Raw genomic sequence first — 24,711 nt, 5'->3', positions numbered from 1 at the left:
GGGGTATTTTTTCTTTCTCCCTTCACACTAACGTTTAGTTTCTACAAGGAGGCAGTGTGCTATGTTCTTAAAATTACAGGGAGATAATTTGCTTTTTTATTTATCATAGATGGTAATTTGCTCTTTTTAACTAACCCAAGGGTGACTTGCTTTATAACCCATTCGTTATCTAGTAAAGGCATATTTATTTCACTACTCCAAATCTTTGAGATTTGATTTATTTGTGGAATGTTGACCTCTTAAAAATACACTTGTCATGACCGAAAGTGACACAAATCACCAAATAGAGATAGGAGTCTGGCATTCAGCGTATCCTTTTACCTTCTCGATTTTTTTTCCGTATTTACATACGAAGCAACTCAATAAGTGTAGAAGATTTTGTTATTACAGGATTCAGACATACTTAAAATTTGCCAGATGCAGTCAGTAAGTAGAAATTCTCGATACAAGATATTGCTTTTAGACTTATTCCTAAATAGAAAATCGAGTTAATTCAACTTGTTATTCGTTTCCTTAAAATAACAGAAAAACTAAGGGACTCGTGATGTTGGAAGAAATATTAAATTGAAAATCAAATAAACACTTACAAGAATATGTATTTTTAACAAACATTTCATAAGAGCTCGTCTACTTAGAGCTCTAAGACTGTATGAAAAAAATATACGGCTTAAAGACTATATAACTAATAAAGATAAACAAATTAAAGGTCAAAATCTTTACTACTAATGTTACAAAAAGGAATAGTGAAAAAGAAAACGAAAGTTCGAGCTCGGTGAATACAAGGGACATCCATTTGCTGTTACCACTTGCCTAAGGTGCATGCCTCACATTCATTTGCTCTGGCCACTTGCCTATTAAATTAAGGAAAATGAAAGAGGAAATCCTCACTATAAATAGGCCCTTATTCTCATGAATTAGGGATGAGATTTTTTTCTCTTCACTTTCTCTTTGTTTCGTCAAATAACTCATATCTCATTATCAGAGTTTAAATTTCAAACGGATCGATCTTTTAAATTAGGGAAAATTGCATAATACCCCCTGTGTTATGCTAAAATTGCACAAAACTTACCTATGTTAAATAAATAGCCATAAAAGACCTTGTGAATTTTGAAACCTTGCAAAAAAGACCCCCTCCGTCCAAAACTGACGGAAGGTGCTGTACACGCGGTGAAAATGAGAGTAGGGCTTTTTTTTTTTCCTATTTCAGCTTTTTTGATAGTACAATAGTCCAAAATACCCTTCTCCTTCATTATATATACAACTAAATATCCCCTCACAAACATACTACAAAAATAGGATTTTAAGTGAGCAAATTTTCAATTTGTCCCTTTTGTTTGAATATAAATAAAAATCATATATTACAAATTAAATAAAATTATTATTTAATCTAATATATTTTCATATTTATTTATAAAATATACTAAATCAATATAACAATCCTACAATTATATCAGATTTTCTTAACTTTTATAAAATGTTATATCATTTATCAAATTAAACTATTATTTAATTTAAATGTATTTTAATATTTATTTTAAAATATACTAAATAAATATAAAAATACCTAAAATTTATATCAATTTTTTTAACCTTTATAATATTATACTAAAACTATTAATATATATTTAAATTAAGCATTTACTATTTTTTATTATTTTAAAATTTTATTAAATTAAATACTTTACTAAATTATTATTTAATTTAAATATATTTTAATATTTGTTTATAAAATATACTACATAAATACAAAAATACTTAAAAATTATATCATTTTTTTAACTTATATAAAATATTATATTTCAATTATTAATATATATTTAAATTAAACATTTAATATTTATTATTATTATTTTTTATTATTTTTAAATTTTGATAAATTAAATAATTTTTATTTATTAATTCTTCTCCGTCGTCTTCTCCGACGCCGACGAGTCGCCGGCAGTGATAAAAATGGGCAATCTTGGTCTCATTGGAATCGTCTCGATGAGAGGAGTCGAACGGTGGTAGTCTCAGGCCGTGATTCGTCAAGACGGCGGCGAATCGACGCAACAAACATCACGGCAGAAATAAATTTAAAAGTTTTGGATCTCAGCAAAAACTTGATGAAAATGAGAAAGGTTGGTCTCGTTCGAATCTTCACATCGAGGCGAATCTATTGGTGGTGGTCCCAGGCCAGAATTCATCCGGACGACGACGAATCGAAGCCAAGAAGCTTTGACGGTCGTGCTCAAAGCCCAGTCTTTCCGGTCGATGAAAATTCAAATTGATGGTATGGATATCTTCGTCTTGAGGAGAGGATTCCAATGGTATAAGCCATGGTCAAAAATTCTTTCAGACGAGGATGGAATCATAGAGAGAAGATTCGGAATGAAATAGTATATATAATATATATACGATATATATAATGTATATATAAATAAATATAAATAAAAATATATTTAAATGACTTAAGATCTGGACCGTTTATTTTTTACATTCAAATATCAATGGTTGTTATAAGAAGGGTATAACGGTCAATTTAACAAAAATTTGACGCTGTTAGGGTTCATCTAACAGAATGGGAGAGTATGCAACAATTTGGAAAACATAGGGGGTTTTTTACTTATTCTTTTAACATAGGGGGTTTTTAGCTAAATTTTAAAAATACAGGAGGGTTTTATGCAATTTTTCCTTTAAATTATACGGTCATCAAATTAATCACAGGATCATTTTAGAAGAAGATTTAGACAATAAATCAACCCCAATGGACCAAAATTGACAAGAAATAGCAAGAAAGATCGGAACAAAACTTCTTGGAGGGAAAAGTGGAGAAACCATGAAAAATGAGAAAGGTTGTAAGAAGAATAAACTCATAAACTAGAAAATACAGGCAACATATTTCAAACTTGGACAAATTTGAAGGGATACATCATACACAACTTTTTACATGCGAGAAATACTTTATCTAGTTCCTTTAGAATGTCATGGACAAGTTTACCCTTGATCAGATATTTTTACACTCTCACCTCATTTTATCTTCCTAAACCACCGCGCACAGCCGACTTCCACAGCCGCGCCACCACCGTTGCCGCATGCGTCTCCGCCATTTTCTAATTTGAGGTTAGGTACTACAGACTCTGTGTTTGTGTGTAGATAAGTGTCTATGTATATTCACACTCAAATGTTGTATTTATATGTTTCTGCTGGTGTTATTTTATTCTGCGTTAATTTTCTCAAAATTGCCACAAGACTACATTTGAAGAAAGCTCTTTTGTATGTCTTTCGGAAGCGGATTGTTTGTATATACTTCTACATATATTGGATATTTAAAGAAATTTGTTAAGTTATTGAAATTTAATATTTTTTTTAACTTTTTATTTGCGGAGCTGATTAACCAAATGAAATTAGTAGGAAAATGTGAAGATTCATTGTTGGTTTCTTTACTGATGATGGCGAGTGAATGGCTTCTGTTTAATTATTTGCCAACCTTTCTTTGTTTTAGCTGAAATACTGATGATTTATAGTATGAAATCAGTAGAAAGGAGGAAGATGTGCTGTCAATCTTGTATGGTCCTGTTTAAATTATTAACAACATTATTATTTGAAATTTTTGTTTCAAAGTTTTGATTAAAAAGCATGTAACATTCAAACTTGGTTTTTATGACCTTAATTGAACTAATACTGAATGGATTATCAGTAGACCAGGTCCCAGGAGAGAAAGTAAGCAATAATTATATATGTTGCTTTGGTTAGTTCAGTCTCTTCATCTATTTAAAAGGTGGATGAATTGGTGTGATAGATACTATTATCAAATTATTCAACATATTTCATAATTTACCCAATCTTTTGATTAATTATATTTTGTTTTTTTTTTTGTAAACTATGCTCACTGATAAATAAAATAAAATCAGTACAAAATAGAGTTGCAGCATTACATGCTTTATGTTTTTTCTGTTTCTCCTATGCATGAATCCAAGGGAAAAGGACAAGTAATTTAGGCAAAAGAACAGAAGGATTTTTGCAGATATATACATATGTATTTTTAGTGATGGATGAGATGCATGTGCAGATAAGCAACAGAGAAAAATAATGGATATGACTTGTGCATATGCACAATGCTCTTGTTTCACTATGTGGAAGGAACTTCCGTCCTCTTCACATCCACTCTCAGCAGCTCTATTCACAAAGAAGCGACAAAATAGCGTAATAAATCCTGCTAATAGGAAGTCATGTCGACATAAGCTCCCATCTCTAGTAGCTACGGCACAGAAGGATTTTCGAGGGAATATTAATCAAGGCATTGATACGACTCCAAGTACAAGCAATGGAGACAGCAGTAGTCTTCTAAATGGAAAGGATGCTAAAGGGTCAGGCACTACAGCAAGAGGACGCCGTTTATTGAAAGTCCGGGAGGAAAAGAGGAAACGCGAGTATGAGCAACGCCACAATTATCCTGCTTGGGCAAAGTAAGTTTTGCTATGTTCTTTTCTGCTTCAGTTCTTTGTTTAATTAAATTTAAAGGTATGGCAATGGATGGCCATTTCTTTGTCTTGAATCTATATGCAGGGTGTTGGAAGATGCTTGTAGAAATGATTCTGAGCTTAGAGCTGTTCTGGGGGATAGCATTGGCAACCCTGAGCTCATGAGAAAAAGAGTAAGTTATTGTTTGTTTCAAATTGGGTTGAGTTATTGAATTATTTTCAGAATCTATATGACCGTACAGAAAGAATCATGCTCACCTTCCTCATTCTTTGGTTGCCTTCAAAAGTTTTCTGTTCTCTTCAATTTCTGAAGTTTCCCCTTATGTTTGGACTTAAAGTGTTTACCTGTCCCAAGTTTCGCTGGCCATTGAAATTCTTATTTGAAAGTTCTGTTGGTATGTCTGTTTTAGCATTCTCTTATGGTTAAAGCTACAAATTGAGCTTTTGCGTAACGAGACAAGCTGTTCCAAGCCTGTGTTCATATTAGTAGTGGCAGCTGGTTGAAGAAACCTAATATGTATTCTTATGGGTTGTTGAAAATCTATTTTCTTTGTGCTTGCAAGATTCTGGTCCTATAATATTATTAAAGAAACAACCTTTCAGCATTTCAGCTGTCTTCCCTAGTGCTAATGTTCTTGTTCTGTTGGAGCAAAGTATATGTTATATAATTCTTTTTTCATGCTTAATGCGAGTTTCATCTCTATGCTCAATAGGTTGAAGAAAGAGTCCGAAGGAAGGGGAGAGATTTTCAGAAATCTAAAACTGGATCTGTCCTTGCATTCAAAGTCAGCTTTAGAGAGTAATGTAGCTTTTACCTGCATGTATTTGAATCACATTTCTCTTTGCAGTTCCTTTCTCTGTCACTCACTCCTCATATACACTTTGCACACTTCCTCCTATTTTGAGTATTTAGTAGCTGGTATTTATCTTAATGAAACTTAACTGCGTAGAGAAAGCTTTATTTATGTATTCTTTTGATACCCCAGGAAAAGTGCAAATACCAGTTTGTCACATACTTTCTGTTTCTTTTTACCCTTGGCAGTTTTTGAGCTTTAATATGGAAAACAAAACAATTAGAATATGGTTTTCTGCATCTAGTGAGGTCTTAAATTATAACCTGCTAAATATTCAAAAGTCCATCTTGATGTGGTTCCCGATGTTGTAAAACTTCTGGCTGTCTAATTTTGGTTGAGGGTATGATTACCGAATATTAGGTCTGGTTTCTCTAAGTATTGCTACACGAGCTATATAATCCTGCCCTCGTTAAATTTAATAGAACGCACGGAAGTAGGGAGCATTTTTGACAATGCTTCCAAGTTAAAAGTAAATATGTGAAAGTTTACAGCCTTTGGACAAAGATGGTCATAAGAAAAGATGAACCTGTTTCCACAAGTTGTCATTTGACTGCAAGTTATAAGCACTTTTACCTATAGCGGAGAGTGCACATAAGATTAACCTGTATAATAGTATTGTTTGCCAAATCTTAAACAGTTGAGTGGAATATCTGTTCTTGCAGATGTTTTCTGTTGATATTAACTTTTTGAATCTATATGTCAAGCTCCTTTTCCCTTTCGAATTGATATTATTATATAGTTGTCCTCTGTCTAATATATTGAGCTACTGTAGATCAATACCAATCCGAAATCTAGGGTTGTTTCTCTTGCAAAATCGGGTAGCTGTATTAGGAATACACAACCCTATTGTTTCACTTTCCACTGCCTCTTTTATCACCTTTTGGTGCCTCACTTAATTATGGCATATTTTTATCACTAAACTCCCTGGTTTAAGCATTTCTTGTGTCATGTTATGATGCTTCTTTATGTTGGCATTCATTTTCTTAATCCTTAGTAATGCCTTCTGTAAAGTTATGAGACCTGAAGAACACAAAATCACAGACCGGTGTCTCGATGTCATGTCTTATTAATTTTATTCATACTTCTCAAATTACTTTTTAAGCTGTAAAATGGGCAAGAAAGGGATTTCTTAAGTCGAAGTGATTTGTGAAATAAAATCTGATGAACAATACTATTCTCGTGTAAAGTATGACTTGTATATGTATTGCTAGAAGTACTTTTACTTTCTATGAACAAATTTATCTTGTTCTACCACTCTAGAGAAGACAAGTTTGGCTTATGTGCTTTGATTATCATCTATTTTCCACGTTCTCCTACTTTGATTTGCTACAATTGTCGATTCATGTATAGACTCTTGGTTATGGTGGCAGTTTTAATCCTCTAGATTCCTACATATGGTTTGAGTTATATGGATCACCTTCTGATCGAGATGTTGACCTTCTTGGTAGTGTATGTATACTTCTCTTTCTCCTCCTTTCTTTTATATGACTATTTAACTATTTGGAAATCTGAATTTTTTTATCACTTGTTTCTTGTTTGACTTGTAAGCTGAATAGTATCTCCAAGATTAAAGCATTTACTTTCCTTGTGTTACTTGTGCAACAGGTTATTCAATCATGGTATGTGATGGGTCGCTTAGGCGCATTTAATTCAGCCAATTTACAGGTTCATTCTTCTTAAAATTCATGTTTCTCATTGTGCTTAACCTCATCTTGATTGAGGTTCAGATATAAAACTCTAAAAAGAAGTAAATAAGGGGGGCTGGGGGAAATTTTGTGAAAGTGTACTAGCCCGGCTAATTGTATTATCATCTGAATAAGCTTTTATGTAATACACTCCATGTGTTCATAACTAGTATTATTTCAGGAACTTCCTACAGAGAAATCCGTTGATTCTGTGAAAATATGGAGAGGGATTCCCTATAGCCTAAAAATGTGGGCATCTAAAATATGTATGACGTGATGATTGAGTACCTCAAAATTAGTATATACTATGATCAGGTAATGTAAGATTCCTATATGATCATGGATAAGGTAATTTGGAAACTAATCAACAATACAAAAGGAGAGATCCAAGAGATGGCGTTGCCACATTCCAATATATACTGTGTGTTTCACATTTAATAACATGTATTCATTTCTATTTTACCCCTATGAAGCTTATGTCCAATCTAGTTAATCTATATTCCTACTTGTATTTCCCTCATGTGAATGACTCAATTCAAACAACTAATTCCTCTGATTAACATGTCGATATACTTCTGTCAAGATTTTGGCAGTAACGTGCCAACTTTCTGTTTTGTGGGAACACATAAAAAGTAAAGTAATAAACATTTGCTTATGGTAGTGTGTTAGGTAACTTTGTGTTCTGGTTCGTTTTTCCTCAAGCAATAGTAATGCTGTAAAATGATGCTAAATTAGCTCTTAATGGATGCAGTTGGCAAACTCGTCAATGGAGTACGATCCTCTCTATGATGTAGATAAGGGATTCAAGGTGATGCCGTCGTCATTTCATGATATAGGTGACATTGAATTCCAAGACAACTGGGGCAGGGTCTGGTATGAGATTTCTTAATCTTTTTTTATTAGTTTTATGCTATAATCGAGACTCTATTCTGGCTTTCATGCTGCTTACATCATTTATGAATGTCGTAACAGGGTAGACCTTGGGACAGCTGATTTCTTTTCGATAGATGTTCTTCTTAATTGCTTGACCGTACTGAGCTCAGAGTAAGCCTCCATCATTGTTGAATAATATAGTGCCATGTTTTGGAAAATTACACTGCATCTCTTATAATCACGTAGTTAAAATACAGTGAGGACTCTGAGAAAAAAATACGGGTGAATTTGTAATGTAAAAGCGTGATATAGGATGCAACATAATCTTTTTAAAATCAATGGACATTTGTGACATGTCCAAACTTCAGAAATGTGTATAATAATCGTACCTATTCTTAATTTCACTATGCATCAGCCATTAAATTGATGGAACCTCTTCTATGGCAGATATTTGGGCATCCAACAAGTAGTTTTTGGTGGGCTTCGAATGGGAGATTGGGAAGATGGGATGACTAGTCCTGAGTATGGGTACAAGTCCTTCAAAATATGAAATGTTTTGAAAGGGAAAAAACATTCCTCAATACAACAATTTCTTGCAAAATTTATCTTCTCTGCACGGTATGTTTGATGCATTATTTTATTTTTTAATCAAAATTTGGCCAATTTGTTTGGGAGTGAAATAGGTGCTAGAATGTATGCTTGAGATTTCGAATTAGTGAATTACTTAGGAGTGTGTTGTTACATTTGATTGATGATTGATATTTGAGGCTGTCCTTACAGCATAGAATGGCTGAACTAATTAGTCAAGGATTTACTCTTGGATGAAAGTCGACAGTGTCAAAGTCTTGTGTTTTTTCTGTTATCACCCTCAGGCCCCGTTTATTTTCTGTATAGTATCACTGGATGATATGATAAATCGGAATTAAATTTAAGATAAAAAAACCTTAATTTTCAAAGTCTTTTCCTTTACTCTTTTAGGACCCATTTGTTTGGTGGAAATGTACAAATTAGGGTTGTCCATGGGCGCTTATTATTCTACTCGGATTCAAATTCGATAAATATTCATAATTAATACTCGTATATTTTATTTAAGGAGTTTTCTATAACTCAAAATCAAACAAATTTTATTAGTTTCATATATTGGTCGAGCTTGACTTATCACGTTATGTTCAAATTTATTTTATAAAAAACATTAATTTGGAGCTGTCACAACAAAAGCAAAAATTAAAAACTCTGGCAAACTTTTAAAAATATCAATAATTTAAAAAATTAATAAATTACGTACACAAAGTAAGAATATTAAATGACAAGTAAATCTAGTCGATTGATTTATCAATAAATTTCAAATTCAATAATTTTAAGTTAACGGATATGTATGAATCTTTAGAGTATTATATTTTATTTTGGGGTGTACACCTTACCCAATCTGAGGGTATTCTTGGGTGTAGACCTTATTCATACCCAAAATACTTATTTCAATTGATATGAACACGGGTTTGTGTCTAATATAAAAGTAATGAGTTTGGGTCTATGCATTTCACCCCTAACCACAACTCATCCACTGATTCTTCAACATCAGTCGGTTCGGACCTCCACTTTACCCAAGCTTCATCCTAGTCATGGATAGATCACCCAGGTTCGGGTCCATAAGCAGTGACAATTGCGCTATGAAGATTCGCTTTCGCTATGGCGGGGTTGTCCAAAGACATGTGGGATACGAATCCTTAATAGAATCGATCTCATGATTACGTCCAGTAATTTGAATGTGGTATATTCTAATTCGAATTTCTTTATGAACTCTTAATTTTTTGAATTCAAATCAATCAATCCAATTTCAAGATAGGGATAGAAAAGGGTTGGTACATTTTCGCATTAAAGAATTTAGACCTAAAATGAAGAGGGTTCTGTTGATTCATTTAGAGATCTAATTGAGACATTATTCATTTAATATTGGAGACTAGAATGAAATGTGAGACAAGACATGGCATCTTTGTATTTCTTTGCTTTCATATACCCTATATATAATATGGGGTATAGGATAGATAGAAAAAGTGTATCATCTACCTTATTCTATTTCAAGTGTTTGGATAGTATAGATTATTTAAATAGAAAAATAAATGGAAGCTTTTATAAATATTTGTTATACAAAGTATGAAAAAAAGAATGACAATCATATTTAAATAATTTATAAGAATTTTCTCGTCATACATATATATTTAAAATATTATATATATATATATATATATATGCATTTACACTTACACTAATCTATACAATATATTTAGTGAATGTATATTTGCAATATAAATTTACAAATATATCATAAAAAATTTAAAGTGTTGGGTTTATATACAAATGTTACAGGCAGCCATTGTTACCACTTACAAAGCTTGAACTTTGTATGTTATTTAAAATTCATAACTTGCACATTGTGTAGGAATCTCCAGCCTCATATTTTGTATCTACATCTTATATAAAATAAAAACTATCAGTACAATTATTTAATTGTTTGTTTATTTTTTTCAAGAGTCATTTGCAACATATACGAGGAAAAAAAATGCACATTTTTTTAGGCGAAAAACTAATCTTATACCATTGTATTTGACTGTTTGTTATTTATTTATTAGATCAAGTACACCGTGTACAATAATAAAATATTATTTATTATTTATTTTCAAGATCAATTTTGCACCGTGGACATTGATTAATACCAAAAACATATGTTAATAATGACGTGTGTGACTGTTTATTATTAATTTTAAGATCAAGTAGACACATACTATAATAAATACCAAAAAAAAATATATAAATAACTATGTACTCAACGATTTATAGTTTTAATTAATTTCAAAAGTATAGTGAATGTGCTATTGTTGAAAGGGAAGCATGTAACTTTAGTGTACTTTGTACATATATAGTACTTGATTGATACTAGGGTGACATGAAATCCCTTTGTTGGTGTGTTTTTTGACCAACAAGATAAGGAAATTGACCTAAAACTAAAACAAGGTTTAATTGTATTTTTCATTGTGTAATTATATATATATTTTTATATTTTAATATTATAATTTGTTAGGGTTGTAATGATCCTACATATTTTTTAACTTCGTGAATTTAGAATGAAATTGACTGAAATTTTAGAGTTGGCCGAAAAGTGACATCATAATTCGTCCAATTTTGAAAATTTTGATCAATTTTGTTCTGGATCATGAAATTAACAAAGGTGAAAGACCATTTTGTAATTCTAATAAATTATAGGACTAGAGTGCCAAAAAATTATAATTATAAGACTAAAAATGCAATTAAGCCACTAAAAATAGATAAAAGAAAGATTTTAGCTTTTTGATACCATTCTCTAGTTCTTTTCATAATCTTATATTTTTAATTTTTGATACTTTATCTTGTATTTCATTTTATTTTATACAGATATTATTATACACAAACTATATATTTTTTAATAAAATTAAGTAAATGATATAAAAAAATGAAAAAAAAGGCTTAGCGTTCATATATAATATGAGATATCATATAAAATTACATTTTTATTTTTGAACACCAAAAACAAATTTTATTCATTTATAACAATATAGCTTCTAAAAATAATAATTTTCATATCAAGTAGGAAAAAAGATTTTTGAGGGTAATGACATTTATACTCTCTGATTAATAATCTATTTCTACAAATCATTCCTATTTTCTGCATAATTATATAAACCACTTTCCACAGTCAAACAACATGCTAGTTTGTGTAATAATGTCGATCGATTATTGATGTTTTAAGGGTTGTATGTGTAATTTTTTTAAAAAATAAGGATGATTTGTAAATAATGTTGATATTTCTGGTGGACGTATATGCAACTTCCCAAAAATCAGGAATGATTTGTATAAGTAGACCAGAAATCAAATAATATAAATATAATTATTCCTTTGAATTCTTTTTCCCTCTCCAAAAGAAGATCAAAGTTTCCGACTCCAACAATGAACAAGTCGGAAAAGAAAGGGAAATTTTAACTCGAATTTGATTCAACTAAATTTAAATTAATTATATGGTAAGTGTAATATACTTATTGTGTGATTGAGCGTACAGTTAGAAGATAGTGACCAATTACATAAAAAGTATATCACATTTATTTTTGATTTGGTACAACCAAACTTGATTCGAGTTAAAATTTTAAGAACGGGTTTTAGTTTCTGGGGTTAGGTGGTGGAGATTGATTGATGATCAATTGAGAGTGGTGTTTGGCAGTTCATAATGGAGTACTCTCTGACATGTTTGCTCTATTATTGTCTCACTGTTCTTCACAGACTCATCACCTTCAACATAACTATTCCTTTTTCCCTTTTCAGGTGGCCCACCCCTTTCATACTCTAATCCAATTGCTACTCAAATAATAATTCAATATTTTAAAATTTTAAGAGTTAATTATATTTTGTTATTCGAATTATGATTATATTTATATTTTTGATATTTTTTTGTGTGTTAATTTACTATTTCAACTTTATAAAATATTGTACTTTGTCATTTATAACTGTTTTATTAACCAAAATTTTTATTGGAAAAGCATCACATACAGTGCACATGTGATTTTTAAGGGATATGTGATGTGCACAATGTCTTTCCGGCAAAAAAATTAATAAAAAGACGATCATATATGACAAAGTGCAAATTTTGCAAAGTTGAGATAGTAAGTTGACACAAAAAATTTTTTCGATGGTGAAATGTAAAATCGGGTATAATTCGAATGACGAAATGTAATTTACTCAAAATTTAATAATTCATGAAAATAAGGCCAGAAATCGTCCATGTTACATAAACTAAATAACAAATTCTTACTAATAATAAGATATTGTTAAGACGAGTGACGTCTTGTTGGATTGATAATGTTGGACCCTCACAATTAAAAAGTCTGTTATTCTTTTACTTAATGCACACACCCAATATACTCACCTACCCATCTAGGTTTGAACTCAAGTCATTGGACTGTCTCCTGGGTTGGGTTTGCCTCATCACAACTAGTTCTATGAATATGGGTGGGTGTATGTCTACTTTTATAATAATTTATTTTTTTCTTTATCTTATTTGAATGCATTCGCCGGTTTGAGTTATTGATATAAAAAATCTGCCTTTGAATTTATATGAATTGGATGATGTAATGAATAGTATACTATTAACTGAACAAGAATAATAAAAAAGTATTAAGTTTTATTATATTTTGCCATATGAACTATGGCTATTTTTATATTTTGGAATCTAAACTTTTCTTTGTGTCAATTTACCATATCAACTTTACGAAATTTTACACTTTGTCATTTATAACTATTTTTCAACTAAATTTTTTATCGAAAAATCACCACATGCAGTGGATATGTGATATTGAAAAGTTATGTGGTGCGTATTTTTTCACATATACACAACATACAATTTTCTTTGGACAGAAAAATCAACAAAAAGATAATCATATATGACAAAGTGCGAATTTTGGGAAAATGTAAATTTAGTCCCATAATTTTGTCACCAATATGCATATATATACGAACATATTTATGAAATAATTTTAATTCTTGTCATATATATTTGCCTTGCTGTCTAAAAAATAAATGTCATAACGTAGATCATTTAAAATAGATCGCGTATTCATACCATAATTAGTCAATTCAAATAAATTTTATTGTACTAATATACGTGCCAGTTAATGTAATGCAAGATTTCGAGCATACTTAAACTTATATATAGAATACGAACTAAGAGTCGTATTGATTAGAAAAGTAGCTGTAGCTCGTACGATGACTAATTCAATGCTCATATACACGTGAGAAAATTTTCCGACCAAATATGTAAGAAGAAAATTTGAGACGACGTTCAACTTAATTAGGCGGGATCTATGTACGTACGTATTATATATTAATAATTAGAATTGCATAAACTTGAGTAGTATAATATAAATTATAAGAATTTAGAAGCATGCACAATATTTTACCATTGATGTTGCAATAAATATATCTGGACTGTGGGCATGTGATGGAAAAAAATTCATGTGCATCTAATCAACTTTCCATTTGTTTTCAGAAAATAATACAAGTTGTTATGTGTATATGCATGCACCCTGTTTGGTGTGTCATAGTTTAATCATGTAATATGACTTGACAGCCTTTGAGATTGTACTATTTTGCAGCATTGAACCTGTGAAAAAGTCTGTCCCAATTTATGAAAAGCAAACAAGAGATTCCCCCCAACCCTAACTTTACCTTTGCCATTGTTATGAAGGCTAAAAAATATTTGGGTAGATTACAACGAATTTTTTTAAAATTTGTCTTAATTATAAAATATTTTTTATTTTTATGACAACTCATTGTAAGAAAATATTAGTTAGGGTATTTGTAATTTCGGGTAGGGGGTTTATAGTATTTCAAACAATAAGAGGGTATTTGTAATTATGATAAATTTTTTAGAGGAATTCGTTGTAATTTTCCCAAAATATTAACTTAACTCTAGATCAGAGAGTTTCAGAATGTTAGGTATAATTATATTTACACCCCCTAGCTTTCGTTTGTTACACAAATCTCTCATGTCTTTTGAATAATTATACGTATATTCACTAGAAATATCAACAATTTTTTATACAAACTACTATTGTTTTTATGAAAAATCACGCATAGAACCCCAAGAAAATATCAAAATCATTACACAAACTACCTCTACTTTTTAGCTATCGGGGGTGGTCAATGTTATTATACAGAAAGTAGGAATAATTTGTGTGAACACGCCATAAATCAGGAGTTACAAATATAATTATTTCAAATATTAAACAATTTATATTTTATTACATTTAACAGTGTAATTTATATCATGCTGATATGTCAAGTCCTATATAATCTAATGCTTTTCTTGCTCGATCAACATATAAAAAACCCTAAAATCATTGTGGAATTTTGCGCACATAATATAGGTCCGGCGTATATGCTTTGCACTATGTAAGAATATCAAACTCTTTTTTCTATACTTTATTAAATATTTTTAATTTTTTGAAACTCGAAATTCATTTGAAAACTGTGGTCCCTACCTTAAATTTAGCTAAGCATAGTCTAAAACGAAATAAAAATTACCCTAAAAGGGTTAGGGTTTTGGTTTCAAGTTCGCGTGCTTCTAACTTAGTATTTTATTTATTTATTTTTAAGTTGTCATATATATATATATATAAACATAAATTTGTGGTCCCAATATGAATAATCGATTTTTTATTGGACGGGAGAAGTAGTTATAATAGTGGACCGGACCTAATTTGACATGGAAAATTTGTAATTTATTTAAAATTGGAGAAAGAGATCTAGGGATAATTAATATTAATTAATTGTTTGATTAATGATAAGAATAAAGTATTTGTCTAAACTTTTGAGCACATTCATTGGATAATGTAAAGCATTAATTAACACCACTAATTAATTAATTACCAACATGGGTATGAAAAGTTGTTGATGAACCTAGTTAATTTAATTCCTAGAATTGCATTTATATTTTATTATCCTAACTTTACCAAAAAGTGATGTCTAGATATACTTAATTTATTAAAAAAAGAAAAGGGTTAATTATGTTGTCCTCTTATGAATAGTTTTGTGTAATTATAGATAGACCCTCTTTTATTTAAAAATTCTGATGTTTGTTTTTATCTAATAAATAGATCCATATATTAGTAAAAAGATCACTGGATTTGCTAATATTGGTCAAAAAATTAAATGAAAATTCATACTTGTTCTCGATTGACTTATTACTGACTTATTATACGTTTAATGAATCTTTCATGACCGAACCGCTCTTATACATCTTCAAACGTTAATGCATGTGAGTAGATATGTTTTCACCCATATAAGAGTAGTTTGGTCAAAAAAGGTTTATTTGACCTACAATAATTTTGTAAGTCCATTGGGAGTAAATATGAATGTTTATTCAACTTTTTTGAATGGTGTTAGCAAATTTTGTGAATTTTACTGAGAGATGGTTTATGGGATAATTACACTCCTCTTTCCTGAGGTTTGGTGTAATTACACATGACCCCCTGTCGTTTGGAAAATTACATCTAGTGCCCTTGAGGTATGCTTTCGTCTGACAAATAAGTTCTTCATTTAGATAAAATTCACCGAATTTGTTGATATTAATAAAAGAAGTCGAAAGAAATGTATATTTACCCCTTGATTGACTTATTACTGATTCATTGCGGGTTAAATAAATATTTTAAGATTAAATTATCCTTTTATGTCTTTACGTATTAATGCATGTAAGAAGGTATATCGTCATTGTTGTTAGGGTAGTTTAGTCGGAAAAATATTGTTTGACCTACAATATATAAGTCCATCAAGGGTAAATATCAATTTTTATTCATAACTTTTTTTTATCAATATAAGAAAGTTCAGTGAATTTTAACAAATGAAATGATTTATTTGTTAGACGGAAGCAAACTTTAGGAGTTCAAGGTGTAATTTCTCAAACCACAAAGGATCTATGTCTAATTACACCAACCTTATTGGAGAGGAGCGAATTATCTGTAGATTTATTTATTGAAATGAAACAAACACCAGGTGTACTAAATATAATTTTTTAAATAAAAAATTTATGTATAATTACATGAAACTTCACGAGGAAACAGAGTAATTATCCCTAAAAAAAAAAAAAAAGAAATATTCACACCCTTAGTTGGTTTAGTTGTAACCTCATCTATCCTCCAGTACAAAGGAGGAATAAAGAAAAATAATAACAACAAATTATTGAATAATAATGTTGATAGTATTTGTGGGACTTTAATAATTGTTCATTCGTTACAATGACGATTTTCACAAATTTCCTATTGTTACAATATAATTATCTTTAAATTATCACCCTTAAAACTTAATTACTCACATACGTATAATGATTCCTGCAACTTATGCAAAATTCAGTATCGTAAGGACCAAAATTACGAAATATCAAAAAATTACAGGACTTTTTTGCAATTCTTAAAAAAATAAGGAATAAAAATGTCAAAATCGCTAGGTGCATATGATTTATTCGTTTTACAAAATCTGACATCATAAGGATCAAAATCACAAAACGTCAAAAAGTTACAGGATTGTCTACCCTAAAAAAATAAAAGGATAAATATGCTAAAGTGCCAAAATTACAGAACCAAGAATATATTTAAACCTTTATATATATTTTCTATGTGACAAGAGGGAATATAGCAATTTACGTCGCAATTGAGTTCGTGGGTTCTCTATTTATACTGGAGCCGCTGAGACTCGCAACCCAAGTCGAACTCTCTTTTTGAATTTTATCAATTGATCGTAAGATATACTCAGTTCACGTAATTATTTCTAATTATGGATAAAACAATAAACATAAATTAATTCTAAAAAATTGAATATTAATAAATAAAAGAATCGATCATAGTATAAGAATGGTTGGAACATCCTGTATAATTATATTTGAACTTATTAGCTGCTCCAACGTGTAACGCGTAGAATTAAAAATTAAATACGATCATATTTTAATTAATCTAATCAACGTCAACAATCAAATAATGCAAATATTTTACGCGAATATATACACATAAATATTTTATAGATGTACTTATATAATTATATAAAAATATGTCATTATTGTCAAATCTAAATTCTTAACATGATAAAGATCAGTTGACTTCCCGAAAATCCTAAAAAATAAACATGAAGGAACTAATTAATATTAACATAAAAAAAAGAATAAATAAAGTCCTAAAAATATGTATATTCTACATTAAGAATGTAATAATTAATTTATTTGATCAAATATCTCAAAATATTTGAAAAGAACCCTAAAAAAAAACACATATTTTAACTGCACAAAATATAATTATTCATTGTTCGTAAAATGGGATAATTTTACTTTTCGTCTCCTATTAGTCATTAGATCACTTTTGGTATCTCATGTTTCAATGTTTTATTAATTCTGATCCCTGAACATTCTTAAAACGATCAGAATTAGTCCCGACTGTTAGTTGATTGTCTGAACTAATATGGAATTTTTTCGATCAACTAACGGTCAGGATTAATTAACTTTTATCATTCTTAAAAAAAATTTAAGGACCAAAATAATTTAGCGATTAGCTTAAGGGAACAAAAAGTAAAATTATCCTTTGATAATACATAGGAAATATTGAAATCATTCAGGGACCAAATAGCAATAATAATATTTTTTTCAAATCAAGATAATTAAATTAAATGAGAACTTTAATTTCCCTTGGAAGAGGTCTAACACCTACATCTAATGCTACGTTCAGCTGCACCAACAAAAGTGGGGCATTTTATAAATCTTCATATTAACTGCACCAAAAATATAATATTAGTAACAAAATATTAACTGACAAAAATCATAAACAAAATTATCAGTATAAATAATTAATAGATATATTTATAACAATAATTTAGTAAAAATACAAATACGTAATAAATAATTATTATTATTATATAAAGCACTAATTCTTATATATATATATATATATATATATATATATTGAAAGGGTCATTTTAGCAACTCCTTAGTGCACAACCTTTTGTCACTACATTTTGGTAATGATAATTTTCATAAAACAAAGGAGTAATAAAACTATAAAATTCATTAATTTTGTCCATCACTAAATAGGCTTAAGTATATTTTTGGTCCTATAATTTTGGCACTTTAGCATTCTATTCTTTATCTTTTTAAAATTGTAAAAAAATCTTTGTAACTTTTTGACATTTCGCAATTTTGATCCTTCAATTGCATAACTTTTTTGCAAAAATCACCAGAATAAATTATGTGCGTCTCACATGATTCATTTAAATTGAGCCTTTTGTTCTGATTGGTTCACTTTCGACAACATGGATGAAAATTTAAAAAAGCATAACTTGGCACATGATTTATTCATTGTGAAATATAAAGAAATTCAAAGACTCTTTTGCAACCCCTAGAGATAAAGGATAAAAATATAAAAATCGAAAAGGGCACATAATGTATTCCGACCCCTTGGCAAAATTCGGCATGGAAGAACAAAAAATGCAAAATGTCAAAAAATTATATTTTTTAAAATACAACAATTTATCCCTCTATATTTTTTATGAAGCAATTTACCTCTTTATCTAAGGAATAAATTGCTTCATTTTAAAAATCACAAATAGATAAATTACTATTTTTTTTATTACAAAAAAAGAATTTACTCATTTATAATATCACACGAGGTAAATTACATTAAATCCGTTTCACATGGCCAAAACCATCCATCACTCATATCTTTATTTTATATTTATATTTGTGTTGGGAGGGGGGTGGGGGTTAGGCAGAGACAGAGTCCACGCCGGAAATCATATATAATAAATTTCAAACTATTCAAACTGGTCTTCCCATACATATTTAATATTACAATGACGTTATCCCTTATGTATAAATTTGTGGGCTGTCTGTGTCTCCTCCATCACACTAATTGTCCAGCATCAGTTTCTTGTGATATCCTGCGAGAAAAATGTCGTATCATCAACTCCCACCACCAGACACCATTCTTCTTGCTCCTTCCCATCCTATATCATCAAGGTATATATATATATATTCTCTTTTAATTATCTTCCTTCATATATTCTTCCCTTCGATCTCTCTTTCATATATAATTCTGCGGAATAATTAGTTCCGACAAAGGTTTTAGGTTCTGGGCCGTGTTTATTTACGCACATTTGCGCAAGAAAGATAGTTGTACAACACGGTTTGTTGGTTCGAGTATTATCAGATGTGTGTGAAGTTAGTTTGGTGTCTTTTTCCTTCCAAACTTGAATTTCTATGTCATGGAAGAGGAAATTGAGGGACAAAATTTTAATGTTAGTTGCGGCGTGACGGATTTGTTTTTTGTAGGGTTTAATGCAATTTACTCGTCTGATACTGTAAACGAGCAAATTATCTCCTTATATATGTATATAAAAAAACTATTTATTATTTTGTGATTTTTTTAAAATGAAGCAATTTAATGAGGTAAATTACTTCATTTTAAAAAATACACGTAACTGAATTGCTATTTTTTTTCATATAGGATAATTTTCTTATTTATAATAACACAGAGAATTGTTTGCATTTTTCCCATTTTTGTATGATATGAAATAAGTCTTAGAGTGTATTAAGTTAATTTGGAATTTTTCATTCTCATTGCGTATTCAATTTCATTTAATATATACGTATATATGGGTGTCACATGTATAAAATATATTATTCTAAATAAAATCAATAATAAAATCTTTATATACATAATGTGCATATATTAAATAAAATAAAAGATATAATATAATTTAAAATAAAAAATTCAATCCGATGTTAATATTACAAGTCAAGAGAGATAAATACACTGATCATTACGCAGTAGAATAATGTACACTAAGTAGTTGTGATTTTGTGATCGCATAATGAGTTTTATCAAAGGTATAAATACTTGACATTTCTTGAGGTTTAGTATTTATTTTAATGAAATCCTTAATTTAAAAAAAATTATACTTTAGTCCTTTTGTTTATATGTTACATACCAATATTCTCCCAAGTACTAAATAATTAGAGGGGAATATGTAGTGTAAGAAACAAATACAAGGACTGTCACTATATTTTTAAAAATTTAAAGGGTCTTCCTGTAGTTATCCAGATTTTAAGGATTGTCTGTGTAATTGAAAAATTCTTGTTCGGACCCAACTCGGTCAAATTTGAATCAATCATATGACAAGTGCAATACACTTGTCCTGTAATTGATGTACAGTGATTGGTTTGGTTTGGTCAGACAGATGTTATTTCTATCTATGTCATGGTGATAGAATATGACATGTAAGAAGATTAATGATGTGCAGATGGTGGTCGAAGGAGACAGTAGCGATAGTTACCGGAGCGAACAAGGGCATCGGGTTTGCGCTCGTTAGACGGCTGGCGGAGGAAGGGGTGACGGTGGTGCTGACGGCCAGGGACACCGGCAGGGGTGTGGAAGCAGCTGAATCATTGAGGAGGGAAGGGCTGCAGAATGTTCATTTCTTTCAGCTGGATGTTGCCAATCCTAATTCCATCAACACATTTGCTGCATGGTTTCAAGAGGCTTTTGGAGTGGTGGATATATTAGTGAGTAAATTACTTTTGTGGCTTCATTAATTGATTATTAATTTATTATATATATATATATATTTGCTATTTAGAGTATGATTTAAAAATGAAAAAAATGCAAGCAACCCCTTGTGATGTCGCAAATGAGGAAATTACCCCTTTATGAAAAAACAAATAGCGATTTACCACCATCTATTTTTTAAAATGTAACAATTTACCTCTCTATATTTTTTAAAATGAAGCAATTTACCTCCCTGTATAACGAGGTAAATTGCTTCATTTTAAAAAATATATGCATTAAATGATATATACTCGCTAGATATATATATATATATATATATTGTTTTTGCTATCATGATGCCTTTTAAAAATACAACTCTTAGTAATTATTGACATATATGGTCTCCAAATTATTAATTATTGAGATAATTAGTGACATATTTATAATAATAATAAAAGTCTGATTTACATATATATAAGATATTTATTACGTGAAGCAGTACTATATATATATATATTACTTTAAACTTATGAAAATTATTAACTTTTCTAATAAGATATTACTGTAAAATCAATTCGTACAGGATAAAAAATGCCAATTTCATAATTACAAGAGTAAAATTATAATTTAATTGGATTATATTCAACTCACATGCAATATTTTGACCAAAATAAAGGATTAAAATTATCAAAATTTTAAAATTAAAAAAATTAAATTGCAAAAAACAATTCATACAAAACCAAAAATAACACGGTCCCTAAATTAGGACTGACCTGTTAGATTTACTCCAAATTAAACTTTGAAATAATTAATTTTATTTTAGTAATAAATTTGATTTGAAGAAAACTTTTATCTTCTAACTTTTGTTGTTTTTTCTTAAAATAAAATAAAATAAAAGTCAACAAAATTGTAGAGTACGATATCAACAAATTAAAATTGACAACACCAAATTGGATATTAAAAATTTTGGTCGGAGATAAAATATATATATGTATATATATATATATATATATATATTATACTTCAAAACCAAACACATAACAATCATACACAAAATTTTGGAAAATGCAATTTGAAATCTCATAACAAACAAAAGTTCCAATCATACAAAAATAATTAAATGGAAGTCTCTAAATCAATTAGATATTAATGACGAGTTAATTAAATATAAATAATTCAGTATATGGTTAATTAATTATGTTAATTAATCTATTTGTCTGTTTTAAAAAAGACAATAATAGAACAATTCATTAGTGGAATATTATTATATTGCATATTTTGTATTTTTTAATTATTTTATTAATATTAATCAGTGGTCGATCAATTGTGGATCTAATGTGGATCTAACCCTTCAAATTAATTAATTAGCAAACAACGAATATTATCTTTAACTTTTCAGTTAATTAAACAATTAATCATGGATTAAAAATATGGATGATCCGAACCAACAATGGTTAATAATTGAGAGTCAATTAATAGTTCTCGTGATGGACCAAAGTTTCATTTTCAAATTATATTTCGAGTCAATATATATATATATATATATATGTGTGTGTGAAAAACGTTCTGAGAACATCATAGAATAATTATAAAATTAAATACACAGGCAGAAATAATAATGAAAAATAGAATAAACAGATTTATAACTTTATATTTTTCTACACCAATCATAAAAATTCAGTTTTTGGTAAGTTAACTCAACTGCTTTTATAACTAGGTACAATGTTGTAATATATATTTATTTGGAAATTTTAATTTTAATTATGTAATTACTGAGGGTCAATGTTTTCTCTCCAAATCTTAATGGAAGGAGGATAGGTATAAATAGAGAATTTTTGGAAGAAATATAAGTATAATTTTAACTTTTTTTTTTAAAAAAAAAAGTGTAATTTTACATTTTTAAAGGGGTTTAAGTATAATTAACCCTAAAAAATTTAAATATTTCAAAAGAAATTAAGTATAATTTTAAAACTACCATCTATTTTTGTTTTCTCAATTAGTTTGTTAATTAATTAAATTTATATGATTTTGATAGATAAACAACGCGGCCGTATCATTTAATGAGATACATGAGAATTCGGTGGCGGAGGCGGAGACGGTGATCAGAACCAACTTCTACGGCCCAAAAATGCTGACTGAGGCGCTGTTGCCGCTGTTCCGCCGCTCATCTACCGGCGCTCGAATTCTTAATATTAGCTCAAGGCTTGGATTATTAAATGTAAGTACATTAATTTCATAATTAATTAATTCATTTGATATTACATATATATATATTAAGTAATATTCATATCATATATGCAATGTTGAAATCTTTCACGTTATTATGTTAAAAATAATACTAATAATCCAAAAGCCCATATTGAGTTTATACTCGATGACTAAATACTTAGAAGAAATGTTGTTTTTGTTTATGGTTAATTATCATAATAATATAAAATTAATTATGGTCTATTATAAAAAATATAATATTTAATTGTAGTTAATATTCATAATTAATAATAAATCTAATCGTACCAAATAGTCGACCACAATTATGCAATGGCTGTTAGCTGTGGTTTTTGTTTGGGTGGTTAAAATATTTGTGATGACTAAAAGTCATGACAAATGTTTTTACCATGGCTCTTAGCTGCAACAAATAATTTTTTCATGATAAAAATTTTTTTGCATCTATTTTATTTAACCCTGGTTAATAATATTTGTTCACCATGGGTTTTAACCATAACTATTAATATTGCAACTAATAGTAATTTTTTTGTAGTGGCCGCATAATAGCTAATAACAATTGTTTTTGCAAGTGAAATGCTTTGGCCATTGGTAAAACTATGACAAATGTCAGATTAACTGTACTAATTTGTCATAATTTTTAAATCGTAATGATATATAATATAGGGAATAATCTATCTTTTTTCTGTACTGTCAGCTTACAAATCAAACAACCAACTACAAATTTAAAGGTTAAACATGCAAGAATCCATATACATATATATATATATATATAGATAATGATGGTAGATTCATGTGGACAAATTTTGCAGAAGCTGAAGAACCCTAAATTAAAAGAAATGCTTCTTGATGAAGAAAACCTGTCAGAAGAGCAAATAGAGGGGATGGTGAATTTATTTCTTGAAAATGTGAAGAACGGGACATGGAAAAGCCAAGGATGGCCCCATGTCTGGACTGATTATGCTGTCTCTAAATTGGCCCTAAATGCTTACTCTAGGGTTTTGGCCAGACGTTTCAAAACTCATGGCCTCACTGTTAATTGTTTCTGCCCTGGCTTCACTCAAACCTCCATGACTGGCGGCAAGGGCAACCACACCGCCGATGCTGCCGCTACCGTCGGTGCCCGCCTGGTGTTGCTTCCGGCTGAGGAGCTCTCCACCGGGAAGTTCTACGTAGTAGGATCTAGCAATGCCTTCTATTCAAAATTGTAATTAAAGTTTTTATATTCCTTTTTTTTGTTTTTTTTTTTAGTATTTTGTGTTGTGTTTTCGATGGTGGTGTAGTGAATATGACAATCTCATTTAATTTGCAATGAAATGAGATTAAATCCGTACCTGCTTTGGGGTATAGTTTTAGATTACGTTTGGATCGATGGATTTGAATTTAAAAGGAGCATTGGAGAAAGGATATCAAATGATGGCATATTATAGACATTAAAGTTGAATTTGCAAATTTAAATTTATATGATATAATTCATAGTTATGGAAATGAGATGACACACTACTTGCATTTTTGG

At 29.5% G+C, this 24,711-nt stretch overlaps 2 protein-coding genes across 4 annotated transcripts; both read left to right on the top strand.

Moving 5' to 3' along the window:
- The first annotated feature begins 2,764 nt into the window (after positions 1 to 2,764).
- On the top strand, positions 2,765 to 8,699 carry LOC105171950 (structural maintenance of chromosomes-like protein, putative (DUF3531)). Of its 3 annotated transcripts, none has more exons than XM_088885527.1 (9): positions 2,765 to 3,104; positions 4,049 to 4,445; positions 4,501 to 4,633; positions 5,174 to 5,259; positions 6,685 to 6,763; positions 6,920 to 6,979; positions 7,751 to 7,872; positions 7,972 to 8,043; positions 8,320 to 8,699. In XM_088885527.1, exons 2-9 carry the CDS (start codon positions 4,069 to 4,071, stop codon positions 8,420 to 8,422), a joined length of 1,032 nt encoding a protein of 343 aa, XP_088741653.1. In that variant the 5' UTR covers positions 2,765 to 3,104; positions 4,049 to 4,068; the 3' UTR covers positions 8,423 to 8,699. The 3 variants fall into 3 exon arrangements, with proteins under 3 accessions (XP_088741653.1, XP_088741652.1, XP_011091532.1); XM_088885526.1 differs by having other exon boundaries at positions 2,767 to 3,099; XM_011093230.3 differs by having other exon boundaries at positions 2,772 to 3,099; positions 4,546 to 4,633.
- Positions 8,700 to 19,272: 10,573 nt separating this feature from the next.
- On the top strand, positions 19,273 to 24,633 carry LOC105172075 (NAD(P)-binding Rossmann-fold superfamily protein). Its single transcript, XM_011093413.3, has 4 exons — positions 19,273 to 19,444; positions 20,728 to 20,989; positions 23,008 to 23,190; positions 24,008 to 24,633. Exons 1-4 carry the CDS (start codon positions 19,377 to 19,379, stop codon positions 24,404 to 24,406), a joined length of 912 nt encoding a protein of 303 aa, XP_011091715.1. The 5' UTR covers positions 19,273 to 19,376; the 3' UTR covers positions 24,407 to 24,633.
- The last annotated feature ends 78 nt before the right edge of the window (positions 24,634 to 24,711 follow it).

Source organism: Sesamum indicum, linkage group LG10, assembly GCF_026168435.1.
Source record: "Sesamum indicum cultivar Baizhima isolate 11 linkage group LG10, ASM2616843v1, whole genome shotgun sequence".
NCBI lineage: Eukaryota > Viridiplantae > Streptophyta > Magnoliopsida > Lamiales > Pedaliaceae > Sesamum > Sesamum indicum.
Note: the sequence above shows the minus strand (reverse complement) of the source record. Positions and strands in the feature narration are given on the sequence as shown.